This window comes from Phocoena phocoena, chromosome 6, assembly GCF_963924675.1.
Source record: "Phocoena phocoena chromosome 6, mPhoPho1.1, whole genome shotgun sequence".
Taxonomy (NCBI): Eukaryota; Metazoa; Chordata; class Mammalia; order Artiodactyla; family Phocoenidae; genus Phocoena; species Phocoena phocoena.
The window spans coordinates 109,131,066-109,142,915 of record NC_089224.1 but is presented as its reverse complement, the minus strand read 5'-3'; the positions used below and the strand labels follow the sequence as shown (position 1 = coordinate 109,142,915).

At 54.6% G+C, this 11,850-nt stretch overlaps 1 protein-coding gene across 1 annotated transcript; it reads left to right on the top strand.

Annotated features, from left to right (window-relative positions):
• Positions 1–518: 518 nt before the first annotated feature.
• On the top strand, positions 519–11,127 carry PTGES (prostaglandin E synthase). The gene is made up of 3 exons (XM_065879432.1): positions 519–647; positions 4,023–4,105; positions 10,764–11,127. The coding sequence occupies exons 1-3, from the start codon at positions 519–521 to the stop codon at positions 11,011–11,013; spliced, it is 462 nt and encodes a 153-aa protein (XP_065735504.1). The 3' UTR covers positions 11,014–11,127.
• The last annotated feature ends 723 nt before the right edge of the window (positions 11,128–11,850 follow it).

Sequence of the window (11,850 nt, the reverse complement as noted above, 5' to 3'; positions counted from 1 at the left end):
ATGTGGACATCTTTAAGGGCGGGGGTAGGAGGAGCACAATTCAGCAAAGTCACGCCATTGTAGGTCTGGCTGTGGCTCAAGCGTCCAGGCTGAACGTGGGGACAGATAGCTTGGTTCTCACACCCTGACCCTCAGGGCGGTGGCCACAGATCAGTGACTCTGTCACCTGTGGAAGTCCTGCCAGGCTCCTGGCTTTGCTGCATGCCCTGAAGACAGGCACTGCCATCCACCCCCTACTTGACAGATTGAGGAAACGGATTAGAAAGTGTTTAAGGATTTGCCAGGGAGGGGTGGGGCGGGGCCGGGGGCCCGATCGGGAGCCCCCCCGGCTCTCTGCTTCTCCCAGCATCTGGGGGCAGAAGTCGCAGGCTGCTGGGAGGTGGGCGGGTGCCGAGTGCAGACAAGCCTCCCGCGTGCTCTCCCCGCCCCTCCCTGCTCTCGGAGACAGAGCCACGCGCCCGAGCTCGCAGCCGCTCGCTGTCTCTCCCGGAGCTGCCGCCGCTGCTGCCACCGCCGAGATGCCTCCCCCCGGCCTGGAGCTGATGAGCGGCCGGGTGCTCCCGGCCTTCCTGCTCTGCAGCACGCTGCTGGTCATCAAGATGTACGTGGTGGCCATCATCACGGGCCAAGTGAGGCTTCGGAAGAAGGTACGTGCCGCCCTCGGGGACCCCAGCCCCGCGTGCGCTCCCTTCTCCCACCGCCGGGAAGGTTGGGGACGGGACCCTTGGCCCAGATGTTTTCGGGGCCAGAGTTTGAGCGAGCGGGCTCGGGACCAGGTACCTCTCCCAGCCCTTTGGGATGGCTTCTCTGCGGCCCTTGGTTTCAGCGGGGCCCGCACCTCCTTTTCCTCTGTTTTAAGAGCATTTACCATTTGCTGTGCCGCCAGGTGAGTTCTCGGCACAGCAGGACTCCACGAGTCCCACTGAGCTAGGCCGGCGGCTCAGAGAGAAGCAGGTCCCAGAGGGTGGAGTGAGGCAGCGTTCAGCCTCCGTCCGACCTGGCGGCTTCCCGCACCGGAGATCTGATGTTTGGGTGGGGTGGGAACCGGCAGAACAGGAGGCCAGAGAAGCCTTTAAGTGGAAATTCCCAACTCGCCCGGCAAGGTCGCTCCCAAACCCACCGCAGCCTCCCTCCAGAGGCCAGGTCTCAGCCAGGCTGCGCTGAAGTTCTCGGGGAGGAATTTCCCCCACCGATCCGCCAATCCGAATCCTGGAGCCAAAACAGCAATAAAGACGCCAAGATCTGAGCCGGTGGGGGCGGGCGGGGCGTGGGGGGGGGGGAGCAAGGGGGCGGGTGGACCTGTTCCAGGGCGGCCGCTAGCCCGCGGGGCAGCCAGGGCCAGGGAAGTGGCAGCAGCCGTCCTGTTAGACAAAGAGAAGCCCAGGGGTACCTCTGATCATCCCCCCAGGTATTTCAGAGAGGAGCTGTTTCCGACCGTGCGCCTTCGTCCAGTTCCGAGGCGAGGCAAGGCCGGCGCCCACGTCGTGCCGTGCCGGGGGTGGACACGGGGGAGAGGAAGGTTGCTCAGCAGCAGGGCTTAGCAGGTACGGGCAGGACCGAAGGCAGGCCTAGCTCCCCGGGTGAACGAACTCCCAAAGCAGAGGCACACGGATCGTGCTGACTTCTCCCTGCCCCGGCCCATCCTGGGATGCAAGATACAGGCACCAAGCGGGGACAGCCGCGTTCACCCATTGAGTCCTTCCGCGGAGCGTTTAATCCCCACCACCGCCCGGGGGTCGGGGGGAGTCGGGGTGGGGGCGTATTCAGCTTGTCATCCAGTTGAGGACCCTGAACTCAGAGAGGAGACATCTCTTGTGAAGGCCACACAGCGGGGTTGGAGCCCAGCTGCCCAGCTCCGGAGCCCACTCCCTGCCATGGCGGGGATGGGGTTCTCACCAGGGCCGTGCGGGGCCCAGAGCTTTTCTTTTAATGTGAATTAGGGAAGGAAGAGGCAAACCTGTTGGGGTGCCTGTCTACTGGGTCAGTAGGGAGTGGCAGAAGGAAACCTCCCCTTGGGCTGTCTCCGGTTCTCCCTACACTACAAATTTCCCTCTCATTCAGTCAGTCAGGGAGGAGCTGGGGGAGCCACACCGTGGGGAGGTGACGGATGCCTGTGGAGGTGACGGATGCCGGCTCTGGCTCCTCCACCCATTAGCCTCGGGACCATGGGCAAGTCTGAGAGCTTGATTTCCTCATTTGTCAACTGAGGATGGTCACAGCAGTGCCAGGAGAATACAGCTCCTGGCTCGGAGCAAATGCCCCACCAGTGTTAAGTCTTCATTACTTATTAACAGTTGGAATTGACACGACAGGCCAGAGATCTCTTGGTGGGAGCGCATCCCGAGGCCCGACCCTGGACCCAGCTAGAGGCAGTGCTTACGCTTCTGACGCTGGGGCTCTATCCCTGTCTGCTCTGCCGCTGGCTCCTGGCCAGGCCAACTTGTATTCATGCTGTCTTCCGGGGTGAGCAAACCCATGGACTGTGGACACCCAAGACAGCTGCCCACTGAATGCCGAGACCCTGAGAAAGGTGTCACGGGCCCACGGACTCTGCAGGGCCATCAGAATTGGTGATTCCATGACTTAAGGGCCAGCAGAGAAGAATTCTGGGCGTTGGGGAATCCTGATGGTGACAAGCGCTGCATTCACCTCTGGGCTGGAGCAGGGGCAGACCCACCAGGCAGGACAAAAAAAAAACCCCAGCACTTGGGAACAGATATCTCAAGGGCTCATGAATCAGAAGCATCAGGATAGACAATTTAGGAAACGTGCTACAGAGATTCAGGTTTGCTGTGGGGCTGGTGGGGCTGGCTGGCTGGATGCCCGCAGGGGACAGTGCAGCAAGAGCCATGGGTGTGACCTCCAATGACCTGAGTGTGACCTCAAGTCCCTCTTTTGCACTGACAATTCACCGAGCGAGCGCCCTCCTGGTGCTGTGCTGGGGCGTCTCCACTTCTCTCCTTTGCTCTTCCTGTGGTAGATGAAGCTCCTTTGATCTGGAATTCACAGATGAGGAAGCTGAGACCCAGGGAAGTTCAGAAACCTGCAGTTAGTCGGTGTGGAGCTGAGTTTCTCACCGGGACCTGTCAAGACCCTCTCATTGCTCTTAGTTCAAAGTTTAAATTCTTAGGCTCCTGCCTCCAGGACCCCTGCTGACAGGGGTCAGCTTTATCTTGGAACTCTGTCCCTTGCTGTCTATGCTCCAGCCATGCTGGTTTTTCATTCTTCATACATGCTCTTCTTCTGACCCCAGGGCCTTTGCACATGCTGTTCCGTATGCTATTGCTATAACCCTCCCTTCTTCTGGTTAAGGTTGATGCATCCTTCAAGCCTCAGCTTTACTGTCACTGCCTCAGAGAAGCCTTCTCTGATCCCCAGCCTTGGTTGGGTCTCCTGTGAACATTCTCAAAGCAAACCCAGTCTTCTGTTTCTCAGCACTCACCACCTGGTCTTCCCTGGTTCATTGGCAATTCCCTCATTACACTGTGGGCTTCACAAGAGCAGAGATAGGAGGGCCTTTTTCTTAGTCTTTTCCGGCTGCTATACAACAAAATGCCAGAGACTGGGTGGCTTATCAGCCACAAAAATTTATTTCTCACGGTTCTGGAAGCTGGGAAGTCCGAGGTCAAGGAACCGGCAGAGGTGGTATCTGATGAGGGCCTATTTTCTGGTCCATAGATGGCTATCTTCTTGCTGTGTCCTCACTTGGCAAAGGGGTGAGGCAGCTCTCTGGGGTCTCTTATAAGAGTGCTAATCTCATTCAAGAGAGCCCCACCCTTATGACATAACTGCCTCCTTAAAGGCATCACACTGGGGGTTAGGCTTCAACATAGGAAATTTGCAGGGACAGAAACATTTAGTCCACAGCAGCCTTGTTCACGGTGAGTCTCCAGCACTTCGCACGCAGTAAGAGTTCATGGATGCTGGTGAATGGACACGTATGTGCCTGCCTGCATCGCCGTGGACCTAGTCGACTGGGCCGTCCATCTCATGAACAGTAATTCTCTGCTGATGTATTCCAGGCTTTTGCCAACCCCGAGGATGCTCAGAGACACGGAGGCCTCCAGTATTGCCGGAGCGACCCAGATGTGGAACGTTGTCTCAGGCAAGTACCACTGGCCCTCAGCCTGATCATGGCCTGTCCTTTCGGGCCCTCTTCTGAACACGGGGGCTTGGAGGATGCCCAGGGGGCCTAGGTCTTCTGCCTTCCAGATCCTCTTAGACTGTTTTCATTTATTCATTAATTTAAGTTCTAGTTACTCGTGGAAAAGTAATATGTGCTCGTGGCTCAGGACGACAAAGTTAGAAAAGGATATTCAGTGCAATTTCAGTCTCTCTCCCCCCTCTGACCTGCAGGTCCTGCCCAGATCTGCTCACCAGGGGCCAGTGCTGTTACCAATGTCTTACACATCTTCTCCGAGACACTTTTCCTGCATTTACTACACACACGCTATGCTTTTTCCCTTTTACCCCCAAAGGATCACTCTTTACCCACTGATTTATACTGTCCTTTTTTCACATAACAGAAATTGTTTCATATCAGCCCACAGAGGGGCCTCGTTCGTTACATCGGTACTGTAGCAGTTACACCATTTCTCTATTAAATAGATGGTCTGTAGCTGATCCAACCACTTTCCCTCCGACGGCACTTAGGCTGTTCTAAGTCTTTCTGTGTTATAAACAGAGTGCATCAAAACTTCTTTCATTTTCCTTTGTGCGTCAGTGTGAGCAAAACTGCAGGCTGCAATCAAATGGTAAGAAATACCGTCGAATGGTACACAAATCTAGTCCCGCAACTGGTGCGTGAGATGCGTCTCCGACCCTGCTAACTCTGTATCCGCTTTTGGGTGGATCCTTGCCAACATGAGGGGTGAAAATGTACATCACATTTCAATTTTACTTTGCATTTTTTTTTTTTTTTTTTTTTTGGCTGTGCTGTGCGCCTTATGGGATTTTAGTTCCCTGACCGGGGATCGAACTCAGGCCCTCAGCAGTGAGAGCACGGAGTCCAAACCACTGGACTGCCAGGGAATTCCCTACTTCGCATTTCTGAGTGAAGTTGAACATTTTTTCATATGCTTAGCATCCCCCAGTCAATCTAAAGCAATTTTTCTTATTATAAAACTCAGAACTATTCATTGCAAACAATTTGGTTAATACTGAAAATACATAGAGCAAAAAGGGGAAAACCACTCACAATTCTTGTCACTGTTAACATGTTCATCTATCTCCTCTTTGTCGTCTAAATATTTTTCATAACACTAGGTGTGCATGGTACACCCAACTGGGCGTTCTGATTTTTTTTCAGTTAATTATTTCATGAGCACTTTCCATGTCAGTAAATACTACTCGAAAAGTGATTCTTACAAAAGGGATGCAGAGGGAGTTCCCTGGCGGTGCAGTGCCTGGGACTCAGAGCTTTCACTGACGTGGCCCAGGTTCAATCCCTCATCAGAGGGAACTGAGATCCACAAGCCACATGTGGGGCCATAAATACATAAATAAATAAAGGCTGTGTAAGATTCCGTCAGAGACTAAAGGTTAATTTCACGTAGCCAGTCTCAGTGGTGGGTATTTTAGCAGTTTCCTCTCTGCAGTTTTACACTAGTGGGCTGGAGAGCCAGGAGGAAGCACTCCCAGGGGATGGGGGTTGTCAGCAGGCGTGGGATGGGTGTGGGGAGGATGGGTAGCTGGACAGGAGTGAGACAGACACAAGCCCTCACCTAGTTCTTGTCACATTCCCATGGATCACCGGTAGAAATGGGTGGGAACACCAGGGAATTCCCCAATTCAACACTTTTCTTTTATTTTTTAAATTAATTTATTTATTATTATTATTATTTTTGGCTGTGTTGGGTCCTCGTTGCTGCGCGCGGGCTTTCTCTAGTTGCGGTGAGCGGGCGCTACTCTTCCTTGCGGTGCGCGGGCTTCTCATCGCAGTGGCTTCTCTTGTGGCGGAGCACGGGCTTTAGGCACGCGGGCTTAGCTGCTCCGCGGCATGTGGAATCTTCCTGGACCAGGGCTCGAACCTGTGTCCCCTGCATTGGCAGGCGGATTCTATCTATCTATCTATTTATTTATTTACGGCTGCGTTGGGTCTTCATTGCTGCGCGCGGGCTTTCTCTAGTTGCAGCGAGAGGGGGCTACTCTTCGATGCGGTGCGCGGGCTTCTCATTGCGGTGGCTTCTCTTGTTGCAGAGCACGGGCTCTAGGCGCGTGGGCTCACTAGTTGTGGCACACAGGCTTAGCTGCTCCGCAGCATGTGGGATCTTCTCGGACCAGGGCTCAAACCCGTGTCCCCGCATTGGCAGGCAGATTCTTAACCACTCTGCCACCAGGGAAGTCCCTGAATTTTATTTATTTATTTATTTTTGTGGTATGCAGGCCTCTCACTGTTGTGGCCTCTCCCGTTGCGGAGCACAGGCTCCGGACGCGCAGGCTCAGCAGCCATGGCTCACGGGCCCAGCCGCTCCGCGGCATGTGGGATCCTCCCGGACCAGTGCACGAACCTGCGTCCCCTGCATCGGCAGGCGGACTCTCGACCACTGCGCCACCAGGGAAGCCCTATTTTATTTATTTTTTATACAGCAGGTTCTTGTTAGTTACCCATTTTATACATATTAGTGTATACATGTCAATCTCTATCACCCAATTCATCCACCACCCCCACCCCCCTGCCGCTTTCCCCCCCTTGGTGCCCATACGTTTGTTCTCTACATCTGTGTCTCTATTTCTGCCTTGCCAACCGGTTCATCTGTACCATTTTTCTAGGTTCCACCTATATGCGTTAATACACGATATTTGTTTTTCTCTTTCTGACTTACTTCACTCTGTATGACAGTCTCTAGATCCATCCACGTCTCTACAAATGACCCAGTTTCATTCCTTTTTATGGCTGAGTAATATTCCATTGTATATATGTGCCACATCTTCTTTAGCCATTCGTCTGTCGATGGGCATTTAGGTTGCTTCCATCACCTGGCTCGTGTAAATAGTGCCCAGTTCAGCACCCTTTGAGCACCTCTTAGCTAATAATGTCATATTCATTTGGTGAGTGTTGTTGATGACCTTCCATGTACTGTCATTTACTGGGGCTTACTATGCCGGACCTGGGGGTTCCTGGGGCCCCCGGGCTCCTGCTCGCTTTACATAACATCATGGAACCTCGGGGGTGCAGAGAATCACACATCCTGCCATCCGCTACCGGAGAACTGGCTGGAACCTGACAGGAGACGCCCTGGAAGCAAAAGTGAGTTAAATATTAGACCAGAGGTTTTAGTGCAACCAGGGCCGCCTTCTGCACAAACAGGAAAGCACTTTGGTCTCAGTTCTTGGAGCACAGATCTGCCTTGCAGATTAGAACAGGCTGGGGCCCAAACGTGAGACCAGCTCTGGGAGAGGGTCAGGAACCAGGTCTCAAGGAAGATGATGAAACCCAGCCACGTCCTTTTAGTGATTCCTGTCGAAGTCTCCCGGCAACGTAGGTTTGGGCCAGATTCTGAGTTTATGGGAACACGCACCTTCACTGGGGCCGGCGGGGACGTGTGTCTCTGCGTGGTCCCGAGGAAGGAAGACGAACACTTGACCCAAACTCTGAGATATTTCTGATTATTTGGAGTGTGGTGTGGAGACTTAATCTGAGTGAACTGGTTTGTCAGGAGATGGGGTCACACAATCTCAGCCCTAGAAGTCCTTTAAGACCCCATCCCAACACATTATTTTGTGGATGGTGAACAGAGGTCCAGAGACAGAGACTTGCCCGAGGCCAGGGGTCTAACGAGCACCCTTGGGGAGGTGCGAGGCTGCTAGCCTCGCACCGTAAAACGTTTATTAATTTGGTCTGGGCGTCTGAGGGCGCTGGGATTCTGGCAAAACCAAGAGCTGAAATTAACTTTAGCAATCATGCCCGGGACAGGGCTGGTGGTGATGGTGACAATGACAAAGAAGATGGCAGCTAAGTTGGGGCAAAACTACTCCGTGCCAGGCAGTGTTTTAAGCACTTTATAGGAACCGACCCGCTCTGCCTCCCAGTAGGCTTCCAAGGGCGGTACTAGCATCTATAGAGGAAGAAGCGGGTTTGCCAAGGCCGCATCGCTCGTGACGGGTAAGCTGCCACTGAGCCCAGGCCATCGATATGGGCTCTGCTCTCCTTTCAAGAAGGCGGTTTAACTCTATTTTATAACCTGCCTTTAAAGCCAAGCAGGCTTCACCTCATATCAAACCTGAATTCAAGGAAATCACCTGTGCAGATGGAGAGCCTGGGGAGGGAAGAGGAGAGAGCTAGCGGGGCTGCCAGCAGCTGTCCCTGCCCAGGAGGCCTGGGGGGAACTGTAGGGCTCTCTCCGCAGTCCTGTCATCTGATGCAATAAAAGGCAGCCGCTGTTGCAGTGTCTGTTCACGGGAGAGGCAGGCCTGATGCTGCAGGGAGTCATGCAAGTCCAGTCTAGCGGGAATTTGCTCTGAGTGGTTTTTACCTTAAAAAACTGGTCATTAGTGGAATGACACATTTTGCCCAAGCATCTCTCTGGTACGTGACTCCCTCCATGTCTCTCAATTCGGATGCTGGGGTAGGGGTGGCGGGGAGGAGAGGAATGAGTTTTCTTGGCATCACGCCTGTCCTCGGCACCACTTGTGGCTTTGTGGGGGCCCCATGGCAGTTTCCGTGGGGACTGGGCACCCCAGGGGCTGAGGGGCTTTCTCAGCTCCCAGCCACCTCTCCTCCCTCAAAGGTGACCTCTGAATCCTCTAGTCCCAGTTGCTGGAGCCTGGAGGGAGGGCTGCCCCTCCCATCTTTATTCCTCTTCTCTGCCTGGTGTCCCCCGACTTCTTTCCCTCACCTGTGCTGTGGGGTTTGGCCGACGATCCTCTTAACAGCTTTCTAAAAAGTGACTCACTCTTAGAATATAAATACATACTTTAAGGAGAAGTGTCTCATTGAATGGGCTTCAGGCGCTAGTTACGCTTTTCCTGAAACTTGCCGAGAAATGTACAACATGACAAAAATACTCCCAACTGGTACCATCTCATGAGTCAACCTGTGGGAGGAAGACCACCTTCTAGGACACCCTGACTTAACGTAAAATAGGTTTTCCGAGGTGTCTGTCTCATAGCATGTTAGGGGATGTTGGTGTACACAGATGTATCTCCATAGCATGGGGATTAATAGCATGACTTAGAAGAGCAACAGTTGCTGCCTCTTCCCCAGTAAGGTAAGGGACTTGCTCGATCGAGGAATTGAAATGGCCCCAGTCCTCAGCTTCCCCCTCTTCATCGCTGTAACCAAGATCCGGCCACGGCCTGCTTCTCTCACGTGGGCATCCAGCAGTATTTCCCCCAGCTGGTGAGACCTGCCCTGCTGTAGACTTGCTTTCCCTGGGGCTGTGTCCCAAGGTCAAGCTTTGGGAGTAAAGGAGAAGGAAGACTCATGTTGGCTCCAGGATATGGGGACAGAGACACCAACTGCTGTGTCCTGAGTTTGACCTAAGATCCAGGCCCTGCTGGGTATATGGGAGCTTTTGTACACTCAGATTGAATTCCAGACCCCTTACCCTGCTTCATGAGGCCCCTCTCCCCCTCTTATCCTGTCCCCCTCCCTCTTACGTGCCACACTCCAGCCACTTGGGTCACTTTTCTGAGCCTTGAACACGCAATGCTCATTCCCACCTCAGGGCCTTATGTCAGGGTTATACACAGCCGCCCCTCCCCCCCCATATACTCACACACTTGATTTTTTTTTTTTTTTTTTTTTTTTGCGGTACGCGGGCCTCTCACCGTTGTGGCCTCTCCCGTTGCGGAGCACACGCTCCGGATGCGCAGGCTCAGCGGTCATGGCTCACGGGCCCAGCCGCTCCACGGCATGTGGGATCTTCCCAGACCGGGGCACGAACCCGTGTCCCCTGCATCGGCAGGCGGACTCTCAACCACTGCGCCACCAGGGAAGCCCGCACACACTTGATATTTTAAACAAAGGAAGAAACAGGATAGGGCGGATGAAACAGCTTCGCCGCTGTCCGGCGATTGGCTGGCTCCAGTGAGTGCAAGTTGTCCTTATTATCCCTGAGAGGAGGAAGGGTTTGCTTAGATTTAGGGGCAGAAGAAGACAGAGCCAGGTGTGGATTTCAGATGCGTGTTCTCAGCCCATCCCGCTGGGGAGGGCCCAGGAACCTGCATTTGGAAGGAGGACGGCCTCAGAAAAGCCCTGCCTTGGTGGTAAAGAGCACGGGCTGGGGAGCTTCCTGGCCGTCTAGTGGTTAAGACTTGGTGCTTTCACTACTGTGGCCCGGGTTCAATTCCTGGTCAGGGAACTGAGATCCTGCAAGCTGCGCGGCGTGGCCAAAATTTAAAAAGAATAAATAAAAGAGCAGGGGCTGGAGGCAGACCTAGGCTCCTCCCCAGCTTTCACTCAACCCCACTGAGCCCCACTGTTCCTGCCTGGTGTCCAAGGCCAGAGGGGAACATAGGGGAGACCATGGCAGGGGCTGCGTCTTGGCGAGCCCTGGGGTTGGTAAGAAAACCAGGCAGCAGCCCTTCGTGGCTCCCGGTCTGCTAACAGGGTTCACTTTCTGAGCTGCTCACCGGCACAAGCTTGGAGTCACCGTCGCCCCTGCCTCTGGGGTATCTCCTTGTCTTGGCCATGACGGACGTGAGTCTGGCACCCCCGAGATGGTCCCCAGGGGTGTGGGGCCTTTCGGGGCAGAGGATCTCAGCTTCCAGGACATTCTCAAAGCCGACTCCTGGCTGACTGCACCCCCTTGCCTTCCCAGAGCCCACCGGAATGACATGGAGACCATCTACCCCTTCCTGTTCCTGGGCTTCGTCTACTCCTTCTTGGGGCCTGACCCCTTCGTTGCCTGGGTGCACTTCCTGGTCGTCTTCCTGGGCCGCATGGTGCACACCGTGGCCTACCTGGGGAAGCTGCGGGCGCCCACCCGCTCTCTGGCCTACACCCTGGCCCAGCTTCCCTGCGCCTCCATGGCCCTGCAGATCGTCTGGGAAGCAGCTCGCCACCTGTGACCAGCCGCTGACACTTCCTCGGCCGCCAGACCCCTGGCCACGAGCCACCGGGAGACCAGGTGCCCCTCTGAGATTGTGATAGGCCCCGGGGCCTGGTATCCTGGCAACCAGCTGGATTCCTGGGTGAAGCCACCGAGTGGAACTGTTTAGAGACCGGTTGTCACGACTGATAGAAGATCCTTCCACTTAAAGAACAGAGCATGAAAAGTATCCCTCCCTCTTCCTCCCCAAGTCTGGGAAGGGTGAGCAGAGACTCAGTTCAGCTTTCTGAACCTGACGACCCTCTGAATCCAGGGCTGTAATAAATAAGGACTTCTCACCTCCACCCCAGAGATGCTGATTTAGCTGGTCTAGAGGGGAGCCTGGGCATCTGCGTTTTTAGAAAGTTTCTGTGAGTCCCAGCAATGGCCGGGCCTGGGGCCCACTGCCAGTTCCCTCTAGGGGAGGGCCCAGGACCGGCAGGGTGGGAGTTTCTCTCCCGGTGGGAGAAGTGCCCTGTTGACGCTTCCCTGTGCCGCATTCCTTTGCTGCATCCTTCTGTCTTGGGCACAGGTGCCGATGGGAAGGGCCCACAGTAGGGTCGGCCTTCTCTTCCCGAGGCTTTAGTTGCTCCGAAGGGCTGTCATTCAAGGACAACGGGCTTTGAAGGGCCAACCGCTAAAAGGAAATTTTGACTCCTTCGGTATTTGCGAGGCTTGCAAACCGCAAATGTGCATCCCTGCCGGGAGTCATGTGTCTCTCCTGGACTCTTGCTGTTAAGAGCATGTAGCTTTAGTCATTAATGAAGTGTCTGACCAGCTTGGCCCCCTGGCGGCTGGTTCCTGGCATCCACCACCG